The sequence below is a fragment of the Gymnogyps californianus genome, chromosome 5, assembly GCF_018139145.2.
Source record: "Gymnogyps californianus isolate 813 chromosome 5, ASM1813914v2, whole genome shotgun sequence".
In the NCBI taxonomy this organism is placed as follows: Eukaryota; Metazoa; Chordata; class Aves; order Accipitriformes; family Cathartidae; genus Gymnogyps; species Gymnogyps californianus.
The window spans coordinates 55771570-55789615 of record NC_059475.1 but is presented as its reverse complement, the minus strand read 5'-3'; the positions used below and the strand labels follow the sequence as shown (position 1 = coordinate 55789615).

At 35.2% G+C, this 18046-nt stretch overlaps 1 protein-coding gene across 2 annotated transcripts in view; it reads left to right on the top strand.

Moving 5' to 3' along the window:
* The window catches only part of ATG2B (autophagy related 2B), a 46586-nt gene extending 31498 nt beyond the window's left edge, over window positions 1-15088 (top strand). For both annotated transcript variants that reach the window (XM_050898489.1, XM_050898490.1), the window contains 14 exons: window positions 247-388; window positions 1349-1551; window positions 2532-2758; window positions 3457-3565; window positions 5410-5604; window positions 6197-6298; window positions 7969-8047; window positions 8908-9112; window positions 10085-10154; window positions 11123-11205; window positions 11683-11804; window positions 11979-12133; window positions 13172-13321; window positions 14118-15088. In XM_050898489.1, the coding sequence (XP_050754446.1) occupies window positions 247-388; window positions 1349-1551; window positions 2532-2758; window positions 3457-3565; window positions 5410-5604; window positions 6197-6298; window positions 7969-8047; window positions 8908-9112; window positions 10085-10154; window positions 11123-11205; window positions 11683-11804; window positions 11979-12133; window positions 13172-13321; window positions 14118-14348 (2073 nt within the window). In that variant the 3' untranslated portion in view covers window positions 14349-15088. The remainder of the gene's footprint in view (window positions 1-246; window positions 389-1348; window positions 1552-2531; window positions 2759-3456; window positions 3566-5409; window positions 5605-6196; window positions 6299-7968; window positions 8048-8907; window positions 9113-10084; window positions 10155-11122; window positions 11206-11682; window positions 11805-11978; window positions 12134-13171; window positions 13322-14117) is intronic.
* Window positions 15089-18046: the final 2958 nt, after the last annotated feature.

The following is an 18046-nucleotide window of genomic DNA, read 5'->3' as shown; positions in this document are numbered from 1 at the left end:
TCTTATCTAAAGAAGGAAATTCCAGGACACATATGAGCTGTCCAAGTACTCTGATCTAAATACCCTGAACCATAATGTTCCAGCCTACTTTATGAATCACCTAGCTCAGAGTTTGAGCTCACTTGATTATTTATAAAGTTAAGGTGATAAACTGTAAGAAGTGTCACGCCATTCTAGCAAAATCTTATTCAGCACGATATTGCAGTTGCCTTTAAGATGTAACTATGTATGGTTCCTCTCCTACAGGTAGAGACCTTTAGCCAACCATCTTCCCACGGACCAGTCCTTGCTGAATCAGAGCAACAGATTTTACGGGATTTGATGAGTGATGCAATGGAGGAAATTGAGACTCAACAGACTGCTTCCGCCATGAAGCCAGAGTCTAATGGTAAGAATCCTCTGGATGCATAAGTACACATAAAATACAACCTTCCTGGAAGGAAAGTGGGATTGAAAGTTTTGTGTATGTAGAGATGCTGCAACGAGAATGGGAGTGTACCTTTGAGGTCTCAAGTCTTCAAACTGTCAAACAGATCCTTGCTTTTAATAATAGTAATGCAGAAGTAATTTAAGATTCTAGTCAAATACGCATTACTGAGATACGGAAAAGAGCAAGGAAGGAATCTGACGTTATGGGACTCTGTCAAGACCCCAAATTCTCTAGGAGTATAAGTTAGTATGGGTGTAAGTTTATATGGCATACTGCAGTGTGGAGGAATCAAAGACCTCTGTTCTGTGTATGGAGGCAGTCCAGGAGGATGGTACAGTTCTGAGTCACAGAAAGAACTTCTAGCTATGAGGAAATCTTTCAATTAGCAGATAGAACAAGTTAATTGATTTAATCGCAGGATTGTGGCTTCTGCATCATGACTAGAGTTAAATCCAGGTTTAAATTGGCTAAGGATTTTGTATTGCAAATAGAGAATTTCACTATTTCCATGATGTCTGGTCCTCTTTTTGATGGTGGAAGGTGAGCGGTCAGTGTAGTACTGAAAGTTATTGATGCTGTGGTCTTACTACCAGAATGAGAAACTTTGACACAAAAATGTTTGGGGTTTTTTTGTGGTTTTTTTACAAATAGTTTTTCTATATTTTGTTGGTTCATCTCTACCAGTCACTAGTTATGATTATATTGTAATCACTTTCAGTTGTACAGTAGGTTAATTTTTGAAAATTGTATTTTATTTATAGTAGGAATTGATTCAAGATAATAATAAGCAAATTCCCTTGATGTAATTGAAGTAACAAATTTTACTTAACTGTTAGGTTATTTTGTTCATATTTTCATATTTTGTGAAGATTTTTCCACTGAAACATGTTTTTTTCTTCACCCTCCTTCAACTCCCAGGATTTTTGGATGACAGATCTCAAACTCAGGAGCCATCTTGCTCAGATCTCTTCCTGTTTCCAGACGAAAGTGGAAATGTCTCACAAGATCCAAGTCCCACTTATGCTTCATTCACTCATCACCTGATAAATGAGGCCATGGGAGATGTTCCTGCAGAAAGTGATGATTTCTGCATTCTTTTTGCACCCAAAGTTGCTGTTGCTGTAAGAAGCTTTCAGAATTACTAAAAATATCCATATATAAGCTGAATTGGAGAAAAGCCTATGTAAGACCTGGACAAATTAGACTTCATAGCTTTTTATGATTGCTTAGTGATATTTTTATCAGTGGGCAGAGTAGCAGAAAAATAATCTTTCTGTTTGAAAGGACTTCATGCATTGTTACTGTTAGGAATGAATGCAAGTATTTTCAAATACATATGATTTTTCTATATCTCAGCCGTAATTGTTCTCTGATCTGAATATTACATTAAACTATATTGGCAGTTTTCCTACGTTTTAGTCATGTTTTATCATTGCCATTTAGACTTACAATAATGACATAGTTAGAAAAAAATGTTTTAAGCAAAATATAGTATTTATCAAAATAACAGCTTTGCACATCTTCTAATCTTTTATTCATTTCTCTCATAGTCTAAGCTTTCAATGCTTTTATGGGCCTAAGATCCTTGTCAAACCTCAGAGAAAAGCTTGTGTGTCACTTTACACCACTGTCTGTCCACTGCATTAAAAGATTTAGGAAACTATACTCAAACTCTTTGAAAATAGCTTGTGTTCATGGTTTTCATAGTATCTCTGGTTGTATTCTTCTTAACAGACAGAAGTAGTTCTGGATCCCTGATTAGAAGCTGTATTTGCCCAGTTATCTTTGAGCTTGTTTGTTTCCAAAAGTGCTAATATGGTAGCCTGGGCTCTTCCATGGTTTTTTGTTTGTTTTCAACTCTTGTTTTGTTTACAGTTTGGATGAGGAATTTTTTTAACTACTTCTCAGCTTCTAGTTTATTTTTATGTGCTTCTGTCTTTAAGTTATTTTATAAGAATCATTCCTAAACCAAGCCTGTGTTGTATAAGCTTTAGAAGACAGTACAGAATAGTTTCTTTTCTTTTCATAGGAAAGAATTAGACATCTCAATAAAGAAAGCAGATTTCACCTTCTCAATGCTATATACTTTTTTTTTAATTAGGAAAAAGAGGAAGAGCCAGTAATAAAAATAATGGTTGATGATGCAATTATCATAAAGGAAAATCATTTCAGCCAACCTATAAAAAAAACAGATACAAGCAAAGCTCCCCTTCATTTTCCTGTTCCTCTGGTACGCTATGTTGTAAAGGAAATCTCTCTTATTTGGCATCTTTATGGCGGAAGGGATTTTGGCACTGCACCACCAACATCTCCAGCTAAAAGTTTCATGTAAGTGTTTGATGTAATTCTGTAGATTAGAACATTTAAACGTACTTGAGGTTAATCTCACTATTCAATCTCAAGGCTCCCTCGCTTGCTTCTTCACTCCCTCCTCACAAGGAATCAGTCATAGAATGGTTTCGTTTGGAAGGGACCTTAAAGATCATCTAAAATCTTCTTATTTGGTTTAGCTCCACACACCAGAATGTATTTTTCCTGTGTCTTAACCTGGACAAGCTGAGTTTGGTTTTGATGTTTTTTGGGGGATGGAAGGATGGGTTTGCTTTTAAGGGTTATATTAGAAGTTAAATTGTCCTAAAGATGTTGGGTCTTAAGGAGCATAAGAGACTATCACTATGGTAGCTGGAGCAGCTGGAGTCTGGTTTTCAGGATGTCACGTAAGCTAAAGAGTAATATTATCACAGCCAAAATTAAGGAAATGTTTTATGAATGTTAATTTGGTGGGAAGCATACACCTAGCATTCTGCTTCAGTATGCATTACTTGAACAATAAAAAGAAAGTATTTGGTTAACAGTAACATAACTTCCAGTATTTTTTTGGTATTTTCTAGTATTTTTCTCTTGTAACCATTAAAATACTAATAAGTTATATCCAGTGAAAAATACAGGCTTTTAGTGTTAGATTAACAGTGAGATAGCTTTAAGTTTGATCTACGAAAGTGTATTTTTCTTTTTTATTTCCCCAGAAGTCCCCATAGTTCTCCTTCTCATACACCAACGAGGCATGGACGGAGTACAGCATGTGGGGGAAGAGGAAGAAACCCAGACTTCCTAATGGAAATACAGTTAAGCAAGGTGAATGATAGAGACGGCTTCAGCCATGACTGTCTGTGTGTGAATATCTTTACATGTTATATCCATTTGATAACAGCTTTCCATTAGAATTCAGTGGGATTTCTTCCATTAGTATCTACATCTAAGCAATCACTTTGAAGGTGATGAATTTAGAATTTGTTTAACAAAAAATGTATTTGTACTTCTAGCGTAGTATTGTTACTTGCTGAATAATCATGTTTCTAAAGATGAAGGCTATTTATTATAATATTCTTAAAGTTTTTGTTTATTATAACCATGTTTTACAACTCTGTTTTTCTGTCTTCAGTTCTACTCTGAATTGATACACCTATTATGAAATTAAATGTTCTAGCAAAATAACTGGGATGTAGATCTGTTGAAACAGTGTATCAGTTGATGATAATTGGATATTAAATAACATCCAGTTATATCACAATATCATACCTGTATTTCCCCTAACATATTTAGCACCTTCAGGAATAAGCATGTTACTGTTTTTAAGCCTGTGCTTAGCTCTAACATAGAAACTAGGTGCTTGATTCTGGCGCTGTGAAGAATATCGGTGAGGAGTTAACCAAATTTCGTGTTAAATGGATCAATAACAAAACCTTTTTAAAATAAGGTTTTCTCAAACATTTCCATAAACGTGAAAGGTACTACATAAAACTAAATGTCTTTTATATGCTACGTGTGTTTCTAGAGCTTAAAATTAATCCCATTATCACTTCAAACTTGCCAGAAATGTTTGATACTTATTTTAGCCTTTTCTAGAAAAACTATGACATTGCAATAAAAAGAGGAAACAAGGAAGCATTTAATATTCCACGTGGAAAACTTCATATGTAGAAGTATAGCAATCTCTCTTAATTTCCAGGTATTTAATGAGTTGGTGTTAGTACTGAGGCATAAAGTCTCCCCCCCCCCCCCCCCCCCCCAACTTGTACCCCTAACTTGGTACAAGGCTTAATAATAATAATAATGTTTAAACAAGAAATTAAGGAGAAAAGAAGAGTGTCAAAACTTAAAGTTTCTGAGCAGTGTTTATGATAAACATCTGTTTTTCTCTTCAACACTTAAAATGTTCGTTTTCAAGTGTATCTTGAGTACAGGACACTTAAATACAGTGTTTCTTAACATCTCGGTATCTGGCCAGTAGAGGCCACTGTTCTGCTTGCTATGTGTGCTCTGCTTCATTACATTGCAGGCAAGGGTGCTATGGGAGTTATTGAGACAGGGAATGATTTATGGGTAACCACAGGTCTTTGATTGAAAATGAGAACTACATCAACAGATGAAGAAAAGGAGAGAATTCAGAATTCTTTAGAATTTAAGAAAGGTAATGGATTAGAACTTATATGGGCTAAAGTGAGTAAAGAAAAAGGAAACAGAGACTGGAAGAAGCTACGTGAGAAGTCTGTTGGTAGGGAGGAAACCTTATTTTCCTAAGTGTAGAAGGTGCAGGATTCAAGAATTGCAAGATTGCCCAGTACAGGCTGCAACATGATATAAGAAAGATGTCAGGACTGAGAGGAAAAAACAGAGTCAATATTAAAATGAAAAGCAAAAGTTGTTCTTTGTCTTACACTGACTCTTTGTTTTGGCTCGAATTTGCATCCTAAAATACGGACATGTATACAAGTAGGAACTGGAAGATTTCAACTGCTAGATGCGCAAAAATCTGAATAGTTTTCAGAAATCCTAATATTATTCCTGTAAATTTAAAATACTAGACAGCTTTTGAAGTTCTTATGTGTGGGGTTTTTTGTTTTTTATAGTAGTATTCTGTTGTTAAAGGTTGTTTTTCACTGAATCCGATTGTGCTGGTTTTCTTTCCTTTTTAAAAGGTGAAATTCCAGCATGAGGTATACCCTCCAGGTGGTGCAGAAGGTGAATCCAGTCTGTTGGAGCAGCCAGTGTCACGGCAGGTTTTTATTGTTCAAGACCTGGAGATTAGAGATCGCTTAGCTACATCACAGATGAATAAATTCCTCTATCTCTACTGCAGTAAGGAGATGCCCAGAAAAGCGCATTCAAACATGGTACAGTTATGGAATATGTTAATTCATTATAATTATAGTGGTTGGACTATCATTGTGGGGATTGTATATATTTCTTAATCGTGCTGAAGAAGGAACATGAGGTCATGGAACATTGAAATAATACAACTTGTTGATCGTTATTTGCTTGACTTCTTGTGGATATTAAAACTAATTAAAAAGTCAGTTTGAATATTAGTATGTCAGGTATTAATGCTTTTGAGATTCTGGCAGTTTAAAAAAAATAGATGTGCAGGACTACTTCGGTAGCTTTCACATTTTGATTTTGAACAAACATCTACTTGTATGAGTATGATTAGGCTTTTCACTACACATGCAGAGTTGTAGTTTGTGATATACTGTAGTCTTACTGGTTCTATAAAGGATTCATGAATTTGGTTTTTGGGGTTTTCTTACTTTAACTTTCTTTTTCATAACATCCATAATAAGTTATTTATTCAATACTAGATCTATAATTGGTAAGTGAAATCAGATTAGTACAGAGGTTTTGCAGTAAATGTTTTTCCTAGCTAGTGTTCTGAGAGTTTATAATTGTGAATGTTACTACTTTTATTTATTTTGTTGCTTTTTTCAGTTAACAGTTAAAGCATTACATGTCCGTCCAGAGTCTGGCAGATCCCCGCAGGAATGTTGTTTACGTGTTTCACTAATGCCACTTCGCCTCAATATTGACCAGGTTGGTTGTGCCAATGCAAAAAAATAAATAGAAATTTATTTTAACGATATTGGGTTTTTTACCAGATACTTGTAACCATCATACACTGTTTATGGGTTGTTTTCTTGGTTTAATACTGCTTTTATTTATGATCAATCACACATATCTTTGGATCTCTGCCACTCTGTTTATATCCATCTTAGCTGGAGCAGAAGGCAAGTTCTATTACAGAGACTAGCCTTTTCTTTTAATTTAAAAACTAAGAATATCTATAGACCTGGCTGTTTACTCAATAATACCAGTTTACCTCCTGAGACTTCTGATGATATCAATTGTTTTGAAATCATAGTTTTTAAAAAGCATATACTTATTCTTGAATGATCTTGCTTTGTTTTTTCGTGGCTTTGGTGGTTTTAATTGAAAAAAGTTAATTATTAATCCAGAAGCTGTTCACAGCATTTTAGTCAAGGGCACTCGACAGCATTTAGTCAAGGGCACAACTTTAGTCAAGGGCACAGAGGACTGCTTCTATACTCTGAAGGCTTTGGTCTCGCTATCAGCTGCAGTGGCATGAGGAACAGCAATGGGAGAAATTGTTTTACTTTCTTTAGCAAGCCTTTGTGCAAAGTATTTTTAATATACTCAAGAAACAGTTGGGGTTTTTCCTACACCAGTAAGGAAACTACATATGTTTGTGCATTCAAATTTAAATTTACTACTCTTTGTTGAGGCATTTCTTGCTTGATTTGTCATCTGCGGAGAGATGTGGGTTTTTTTCAAGAGTACAGTTAGGAGTTCCATACCTACCTTCTGTTTCCCTCAACACACATTAGAGACCAGGTTTTCATTTTACTGTTAGAAAAATTGAACTCTGTATAGTTTGTAATAATTTCATATAGAAAAATAGCATGGAAATACTGCCATCTAGTGAGGAAATACGTTCCCTCTTGATTGCTTTTCTAAGTCTGTTATCTTTTTGTACCCTAAACAAAATTCACCTTTACAACTTCTGTAAAATTAACCACAGCTTTCTTGGAAGCACAGAAATGCATGCAGTTCTTAAATGCATGAAATTCTTATTATTACTACTTAAGCTGTCTGCTTATCGGTTGGAAACAAAAAAGGAGAAGAAAGTCCAGATGTCACTAATGATAGGATAAACAAAGCACCAGTGTGATGCATCTGTCAAAAAAAGAAAATGAGATGTAATAACTTTAAGGCATTAACGAGACATTAACAGCAGAGATTAATGAATTTTAATGAAGCAGTGGTGAGTGCTGATCTGGAATAATTTGTCTGACATTGGCAGTATTAGAGATTAATATAAACTATACTTGAATACTCTTTTATTGGAAATCAGAGAAAAGTTTATAGCCATTAAAACACTTGGGTTCTGGAACAGTCTCCAAAATGAGAGTAGAGATGATGAAAACCCTGGAGTTTTAAGACAGAGCTAGATAGATTATGAAATCATATTGTATGTAGCAAGGGGTAATGATCAAGAGGGTCTTTCTGGTTTCTGTCCTAGATTTCTGTGTGGTTTCTGGATGTGTTAAAGGATCAAAAAGAAGAAATGTGTTTTGATTCATATCCGTATAGAAATAAAGAGCTGGAATAGTAGATAATATTTTTTAAAGAATTTGGTATTTTTCTTTTTTTTTAACCTGATTGTATTTTATTTTTGACAATAGGATGCCTTGTTTTTCCTGAAGGATTTTTTCACTAGCCTCTCTACAGAAGTAGAACTCTTAGTTACTCCAGATCCTGAAGGTATACTTTCAAAAAACCTAGTATGAAAGTGCTTCTTCTTTCTCTTTTAACGTGTGTACATGTCTATAGATGCGCATGTGAGTCTCGTGTGTGTAAAAGAACTTACGTTAGTGACCAAACCCCAACATGAATAACTAATTTGTTAGAACACAGAAACTTTGGGTATTTTAGTTTTGTATTTTAGAAATACCAACAAAGGTCTTCAACACCTGGGATCTCCATTGTATAAAAGGTTTCACCAAAATTGGAGCGTATTTAATAAGAACTTCTGAAAAAATGGAGGACTGTGTATATAATATTAGGAGTTATTATGAGATAAAATAAATACATTATTTAATGCCTCTTGCATAAAAGAGTATGTCTGTCTAATAGCTTGAAGTTGTGTAACCCCTAGAGAAAGGAACAGAGTTCAAGATTATAAATAAGCAGTACAATGTATCTATACAGTTAAAGCAGTACTTCTAATCAGCTACACCATCTGATGCAAAAACCAGTATATATTGAAAAGCATATTTCCTCTATTAACTATATTTGTGAGTTTGTTAGCAGCTATACTTTACCTATTTCTGTTGAGACGTCATACTGAAATGCATAGGTAATGAAGTACCCTGCAATACTGCCATTAAAACTAGATGGATTATTAATGCTGATGCATAAACCTCAACTTAAGCTTTTTGTAATAATTTCTATTGAGAACTAAGATATTATCTTACTAAGAGAATCTAATTATTGTCCTGCTAGTAATTCTTATTAATAAGCATTAGAGCTTACTAAGAGCACAGTAATTGTATAAACACAATCTTTTTGTAATCACTGTGGAAAATATGAGTCAGTTTACTGTGTATAACTTCCTGTCTTAGTTAAAAAGTCTCCTGGTGCTGAAGTTACGTGTAGTTTGCCCAGGCATGTCAGCAGCTTTAAGGACCCGAGTCCAGTCATTTCTTTCTCATCACACAAGCAAGCAAATGAAAATGGTAGCATTGATTCTATGGATGTGGTTAATGGAGATGATCATCATTTCTCACAAGAAGTGACGTCATACAGTGATCAGCCAGTATTTTTCAGGTAAACTTTCGTTACAAAATTTCCAGTCACACGCAGCTGTTCTGCTGAATGTTTCAAGAAAGTGTGATGATAAACTATTCAGACCTTATGACAAGGTGCATATTTTTGTTTGTTTATTGACTGATTGTGGAAATCAAATGTATTTGTTTCTGTCACTGGAAGGTAACTAATGATTTTTTTATGAACTTTTACACACTCCTGTGCACAAGAAAATAAAATTAATTAAAGCTCTGCCATGTACAGAACCAGTAATGAGATGTTCTACAAATAATTGTAAAGAGCAGTCTTTGTACTCTTATGTCTAACAATGTAAATTAGATCTAATATAACCAGAGATGAGAGTATATAAAGGAAAAGGATATCATGGGAGAGGTAAGAGATTAAAATACAGCAAGAGAAACTCTAATGTAGTCCTGACTAGGAAGTGATTATAAAAATTGCAGCTTGTTATGCAGAAGTTTTTTCTTGTGTATTCATATCGTAAGTGCCTCTAACAACAGATGTGTGCTTTGGTAAGCAGTGCAGAGCCAAATTATGAGAGAATGACTGTGGTTCTATTTCATCACATACATCACCAACAGAATTTTTTAATAAGTTGCAGCTGCAGGGCTAAATTTTGCCCACGGAACCATCATTAGCCATACTTTTTTTTTCTAATAACTGAAATTCATGCTGTGAAAACTGAGGGAAGATGTTCACCTGCAAGATTAGTAGCACTTTTGCAGGACTGTTAAATTTATTATAAATGCTAACGTTGACTAGATGTTAATAAACCAAGAAAAGCTGAATTTGCCACTGTATTTTGTACACTTATTCTGAAGTACTAACACAATAACTAGAGGATTTATGGTTTACAGCAAAGGGCATGGCATCCTATTCCAGGAGGATGGGAAACCATGGGTTTCTTTTTGGAAGGATAATTTTATTTCCTTTTCATGTTTCTCACTGTAAAATTTCCTTTTTATATCCCAGAGAATTTCGTTTTACATCAGAAGTTCCAATACGGCTTGATTACCATGGCAAACATGTATCAATGGATCAGGTTTGTGTATAATGCTGATGCTGTAGAACAAAAAATTGATGTTGTTTGGTTTTGTTCTCCTCCGGCCCCCCCTCCCCCCAGCTGGGGTATATTTTTATGCTCCCTACTCATTACTGATGTGATCCGGAGAAATGTAGAACTGCCCCCCCCCCCCCTTCAGTCAAGCTTAACCTTGTTTCACTCTTAATTTGAAAACTAGGAGGTGTGATCCTCCAGGTATGATTAATTCAGAATGAGACTTGAAAGTCACATTTGTCAACTCAGTGACTGGCTGGAAATCTTTCTACACAGCTGTGGTGCCCCTCAAAGGATGATACCACTATCTAATGCCAGACTTGCGCATTTTATTTTCTTCCTCATTAATACCGGAATAAAGTATTGTCTTTTTTTTTCCTCATTGTTTCCTTCCCTTGCGGTCTAGTAATGTATGGGCTTCAGTGGCAATGGCAGAATCTAATACAGAATAAAAAAATGTTCATAGTTCTTAAAACATGTATGGGCTATCATACTGAGTTTACAGAGCAGACCTCAAAAAGTCCTGTTTGCACGACTAGATTTGTACTTTGTCATGGCAAATCAGTAAGAAAATATGAACAAGTAAAAGCAGCGACTTCTTGAATTTGCATTGCTGCCAAAGAAATCAAAACATGAAATAGCAGCTTTAGAATGCCTGGAACACACTAATGCCAGAGTTATGTTTACATAATTTGTTATATCTTAATATTTCTGAAGAAGCCCTCTTGTATCCAGATGCTTTTCTTCGAGTAGCCGATTAAGCCAGATTCCATCTTTTGCAAGTTTTCACGTAACATAATTTGTAGCACTGTAATGAGTAGCATTTGGGAGACTGGCGGAGAATCAGTTTAGACAAATACCTGCAATGAGAGTTGAGATGATGAAATTATTTCTCACCTACAGATTGTACAGGATGAGTAAACTCATGTGATAACAAAATATTTCACTTACAGGGGACACTAGCTGGGATTCTTATTGGACTTGCTCAGTTAAACTGCTCGGAATTAAAGCTGAAGAGACTTTGTTACAGACATGGGTAAGTTTATCGAATTGTAGATTAACATTGGTATTGCAAATTGAACAAGTTTATGGTGAATAACTGAACGTAGCAAGCAAAAAGCAAATTCTCTGATAAGATGCACTTCTAAAAACCAAGACACTTTTTGACTTTACAAATATTGATTCTAGTTTTTGTCAAATATATAGTGTTCAAGAAGAACATCTATTTTCAGGACAGTATTTAATGTATATGCTAGTCTTGGTGCTAAACTTTTAATTTTAGTTGTATGTTTACTTCCTGTTGAACTGGATGTGATTATGCAGTCTTGAACTTCTGTTTTATGAAGCACGTACACGTGCAATGCTTGGGTTAGCGAACAGCAACAGAAGATGACACTTGAAAACAGCTTTCCTTTTGTTTAAGTGACATCTTTGTTTACTTCAATGAGTAATGCATTTGTCTTATTAGGAATTGTATGTTTTAAAAAAAATATTAATAATTTTTTTCCTTTAGTTTACTAGGTGTGGATAAATTGTTCTCGTATGCCATCAGTGAGTGGCTTAATGATATAAAGAAAAACCAGCTACCAGGAATTTTGGGAGGAGTAGGGCCTATGCATTCACTAGTGCAGTTAGGTAAGTTAATTCTTATTTCTATTCAGACACATATGGCAATTATTTTTAAAAAACAAACAAAACCCAACAAAAAAAAACCCACAAACAACGTTGACACTTGTTTTCACTTCCTCTCAAGGCATTCTGCTTATCTAAGAGAACTTTCTAACTATGGTGTTCTGTCTTCATTTTCAGTCCAAGGTCTGAAAGACTTGGTGTGGTTACCAATAGAGCAGTACCGAAAGGATGGCCGTATTGTAAGAGGCTTTCAAAGAGGAGCAGCTTCTTTTGGTACTTCCACTGCAATGGCAGCACTGGAGCTAACAAACAGAATGGTTCAGACTATACAGGTATAGTGTATTACTTCTGGAGTTAGACATAAAATGAGATGTGTTGCTAGTAAGTGTTCTATATTAAGCTAATATCTTAATACTATATATTTAAGGTTGGGAATGTGTCTTAAAAAAACAAAAAGCAGCTGTATAAATAGGAAGGCAGACTGGGCAAAGCTTGCCGCAGTCTGTGAGGTGAGAACTATGGCATCAAACGCAATGGTTAGAAAATTGTGTTAAAATATTGCTGAACACCCAAGCTGTTCCATGTTTCTTAATGTCTTTAATGTATTACAATGTACAGTTTAATACTAAAATACTCAGCTGCACTAAAAAATCACCGATATCGAGAAAGATCAGTTCTTCGCACATGTGTGTTTTCCAGTAATAGATTCTTAACTTTTTTAAAACGTCAGCTTATCTGTGCTTATTTAAAAAAAAACAAACAAAAAAACCCCCAAACAAAAAAAATGCCTCAAAACCAATACTAATCATGTTGATGTACACGAAGCTTTCTGGATTTAACCCTAAAGTAATCGTGGATTAAAATGTTAATACATTTATGTTCCTTAATGTAAAATACATACTGAAAATACACTTTTACCACCTAATTTTGCAAAACATGTATATGTGCCTAAGCTTGAACATATATAGTAAAAAAAAAAAAAAAAAAAAACAGTGGTGGTATTCACATGAGTGGAATTATGTGTATGCTTGTGTGTTTGTAAGAAAAACATACCGTTGATCAAATGTTTCCATTTCTGTCTTGAGCATTTTGTACAGATTAGAGCATGCCTTTGAAGGAATGGCAATTAGAGGGGTAAAAAACCCTACCAAAACCTACAACATTCATTCTTTCGTTATGAAACTTAATGTATAGTTACACCTGCACCCATTCCAGAAGTTCTTATACAAAACCTTAATCTGATGTAAATGAATATTATTTGTGGAATTAGAATTCTATTATTTCAGTTATGTCACCCTGTTAGTAGTTTAAATTTGTGATCGGATGCTATAAGACTTCTTATATATCTTGCATTTGCTCCTGATATTCAGGCAGCTGCAGAAACTGCATATGACATGGTATCACCAGGGCCTACTTTTATTGAAGCAAAAAAGATCAAACGATTCCCTCGCCATCGTTTAGCTCATCAGCCAGTAGACCTACGGGAAGGTGTAGCCAAAGCATACAGTGTAGTAAAAGAGGTGAGTGCAAAAGTAATTGTCCTTAGCCAAACTTAAGAATTATTTCCTAAGACAGCAAATAAAATATCAGATGTTAGTTTAAGCTGACCAAATGAAGAAGGGGATTTAAGTTTTGAACAAGACTGTCTTCATCAGTAATCTTAAACCAACAGAAACCTTGCATGGAAAAATCAGAGAAGCAGAAATAAACTACAATGTTATGCAGATAAGTGTGAATAGGACTTCAGTGTTCTATGGTTGTGAGGGTTTACAGTTGTTCTGAGACATGTAAACCTGATTTCCGACCCTGCGTCATCCATCCTTCCCTTCCCGCCCCACCCTCCAGTTAATGTTAATTCTGAGGTTGTTAGAGTTTAAGCATAATGCTGGATTTAAGACAAGTGAAAGCTCTCTTTACCATGACAGTGTATTAAAAATTAGAATGCTGACCTGGTTTTAGTGTACTTTTTGTATTGTACTTTCAGTTAGTTGCACCTGATACCATGTCTAGGAAGTTAGGTCTCAGCTGGGGAGTTTTCAGTGAATTCTGTCATTTTTTAATTTAGCTCGCAGTACCGCGCAGCTTCTTCCCTTAGGCACAAGAAGTGCCACCAGAAGTTACGTGAAATATTTTCATCTGTAAGTTCATAGTGGTGTTATTTTAAGCCTCGTTAGAACTAAATCATACTTGTATTGGTATAGTTGTACTACAGTTATAATACAAATCACAAAGAAAAATGCTGAGCAGTTTAAGTTTCCCTTAAAATTAGGAGAGGTTGCTTTTTCAGTGTAACTAATTTCTGTTAATTTCTCGAAGGGGATTACGGACACAGCCCAAACCATCTATGAGACTGCTGCTCGTGAGCATGAAAACAGAGGAGTAACTGGAGCAGTAGGAGGAGTTCTCCGACAAATTCCACCAACTGTAGTGAAACCTTTCATTGTTGCAACAGAGGCAACCTCAAATGTTCTAGGTGGAATGAGAAACCAGATCAGGCCAGATGTGCGTCAAGAAGAGTCTCAGAAGTGGCGCCTTGGGGAGGATTGAGATTATAAATCTGGCTCAGCAGGCAGGTAGCAAGGCTGGAAACGCAGAAGATTGTCCTGTTGGCAGCTTTAGATGGAGCTCACTTTGTTTTGTCATGCTCATCTCAGGAACAAATGAGGTTTTCAACTGTTATTAGCAAAACATCCAACCAAAAATATTTATGAAGTGAAAAGCAAATTGGTACTTGCTTATACTGTGTGTTACCAATACATTTGGTAGATAGTGCCAAACATAGCAAAGCATGCGCTGCCAACTCAGAGACATGCTTGCTCTATTCCGTTTACCATATTTTTCTTGGTAGATTTAACATCTGAAGCAGTAGCCTGTATGGTGAAACTAAGTATACTTTAAAGATGTTTTCTAAGCAGAGTCAAAGAACTGTCTTCAATAAAGGGCTCTGCAGATGCTCTTCACTGACTAAAGGATAAACGCTTTCATTTTGGACAAGAGACCTGAAGGCTACGTAATATGGAAGCAGATAAAATAATATCATTTAGCGGTCATAAGCATCGCTTTTAGCATGGCATTTACAGCAAGGGCAAGCTTGATAACCATTCAGAATTTAGATTCAGTGTTGATACACCTATGAAGAGGAGTTGTTCCTAAATATTAAATACCTACTTTTGTGGGTCTTTGAAGAACCTGAATGTTGCAGAAATGTTCTGTTGTGTTGCACTTTAAAGGATATGGCCTGTATATTGTGCTTTTTTTATAGTGTGAATAAAATGTAATGTGCATTATCCTTTATGTGGTTTAGAAGCTTAAACAAATTATTGAAAAGAGCATCATTTGATGATGATTCTATAGAAAAGTGTCTTAAATTTGTTTAAACTACTCATTATATGTAAAACCACTTTCATCTTCTGTTACACTAATTACAATGCTAAAAATAACTATTCTTCAGGAAAACAGCAGTTAAATATTATTGTGGCCAACAGTTCTTTGTAAGAATGAGAAATCCTAAGTAAAGTAAAACCAAATTATTTCATAATGTCATAGTTAAAATTCTATAGAGACTTTATTTTAATAATCTGCTTTTATTTAAAGTTCATATTGTTGCAAAGTTGCTGCTCTCACAAGATATTTCTAATTTAAATTGTGCATCATCAGTTATTTGACAATGAGTATTTGGAGTCATTTAATTTGAACTGGGGATGGGTGAGAGGATTTAAAAAAAAAAAAAAGACAACAAAACTTAAAAAAAAAATCAAAGTTGGTACTGACATTATTTACAGTTTAATAGGTGACCAGGGTCTCCACAGAGCTTTATGAAGCAACTGACATTGCGCCGTTTCTGGACAGTTGAAAGGCTTGGCACTAGCTATGCAGAAATAAACTTTTTTTCCTTGTATTAGCAAAAACTGGAGGATAAAGAGTAAAGACTATTCTGAATAGAAAAATACTCATTTTGAATTTCAACAGCTTTGGATGACTAGCCAGAACGTAAGTTTATCGTAGTCCTGTGCTTGTCGTAAGTGGAAATCCTGCAAATATGCTACGTGGAAAGTCTCCACTGAAAGAGGGACATGAGGTGCTATTGATCAAACTTCAGTCTCTAAGGGTGATGAGGAAGTAGTTTCCCTCTCTTTTATTTAATACCTGCCACTAGCAAAAACTTCGCTGATGGGCCTTACAGGACAAATAAGGAGTGTATGAAGGAAAATAGTTACTGCTTGTTCATGCTGATAGTAGACTAGGTATTCCGGAACACCAAAGAATCTGGCTGGAGGGTAAGTGATTTGAAAATGTCCCCTCTGATGGGAAGACTTCTGCAGTCTGCTTTATTATTTTTCATAAAACAAAACTCCAGTTACAAACAAATTCTTGCATTGGGTGACAGGTGATATTACAAAGTTTTGTTTTCATTCACTGGAATCATCTAAGTTGTGGTACGCTTTGAAGACATGGTTATTTCAGTTAAACAACTTGCTGTAAGCAGAAGGAGATGCTTTTGAGAGGACAAATACCTGCAGATTTAATGACATGAAATATTTTCTGATGTAAAAATACTTACTGCAGTTCATACTTCTGTCCAGTAATTAGAGAGCTCTGCTTTAGTGAGAGCTCAAAGCGTGGGCATTTTGCACAGGAATGAGTTCCATGTTTGCAATTTGGCACCTCCTGAATGCCTTCTCCAGAAGTGGTGATGAGTCAATGCAAGTAAGTAGCAATGCATCATTTTCATTTGCAGTTACCATACTATGTAACTTTGGCTGGTCCAGTTCGTCCAGTTAATTGGAGTATACTGTAATAGTATAAATCTACATATTTTCTTCCTTTTTGACATTGCTGAAAAGGAGCAGTGGCGTTTCAGTGTTCTTTTCATTTTCAATTCTGCATGATCTGATTGTACTGCAATGCAATTAGAATATATTTTTGTATGAGGGCATGCTGTCAAGGTAAAACATTTTTATAGAGTGTCTCTCATTGTCGGCAATACAGATTGTACAAATTTATTAAACTTCACTTTTCACTATGTAAACCCTTGCATTTACTGCTTGCACTTTACTGAGCCTTTTCAGTGAAATTGATTTAAATTTTTCTCCATTTTACAAGCAGTTTCTTAATTTTTGAATGTATATTCTGCACTGTTTTTCAGTTCTAATATGATCTTGCAGTGTCTGAAATGTTTAAAAAAAACCCCCCAAACCACAAAACTCGCCGAACTAGTCTTTACATTAGGACCTTGTTTTCAAAGTGTGTCTTGTATGGAGGGGCTTATGTTTTAAATCAAAAAATACGTATCGTGTATGAGAAGGGATTAATCAAATGCTCTGCTCAATATTCTTAAGAGTTTTCAAGCACTTAAAAAAATACACAAAATGAGATTTGACTCTGGATATATTTCCTGGAAATGGAAGCCTATGGATACATTACTGTATTCTCTGTTTGCACGGGGAGATTGCAAAAATGTTACTGTACTTGAATTTTCCACTGAAATCATTTGCTATAGATACTAGCACTTTTCATATTTGTAGTGGATGTAAGCTGGCACAGTCCATGTTTGATGTTTAAATTCTCTAATGTTGAACTGACTAACACTACTACTGCTACTACTATTACTTAGTCCGATACTGTCCTGATAGGCAGAACTGTCATCCTGGGTTTTCTTAAGCATCCTGGCACTTCCGATAATACATTGATGAGTCCCTGGGAAGTACCTGAAAAAGACAAGCATCTTTTGGAGGAAAAAAAAAAAAAAACCAAAACAAAACAAAAAAAAAAACAAAACCCATGCTTCGTAAGAATCTTAGCAGTGACTGAGAGCAACAAATCATCACATCCACGCAAAGGCAGCTTCCATTTTCTTTCCAGTATCTTTTGACAGTTCCTAAATACCACAGCTTTTTAGCAATGCTGTGTACCCTATGTGTACTTGCCTAATGATAAGCATTAGGTCAGTCACCAGTGAGTTCATATGTGCTTAAGGGATGTGTCTGTTTTTATTTTCTCGTGAAGTCGTTGATTGTGAACATCCATTGCTTGCTTCCATTTACAGTTCCTTAACTGAGTTGCCCAGAAAGGTTTCTTAAACCAAAAAGCTGTTAAATGGTTATGAAGAAGACACTCTTACTGAACATAATCCATATACCTGCAAATGTGATACTGATTTTACTTTAAATATTGAAGTGTATGCATTTTGTAAAACAGTGAAATCCAAGAATTTGTTTAGAGTAGTTAAATGCTTCTAAATCTTT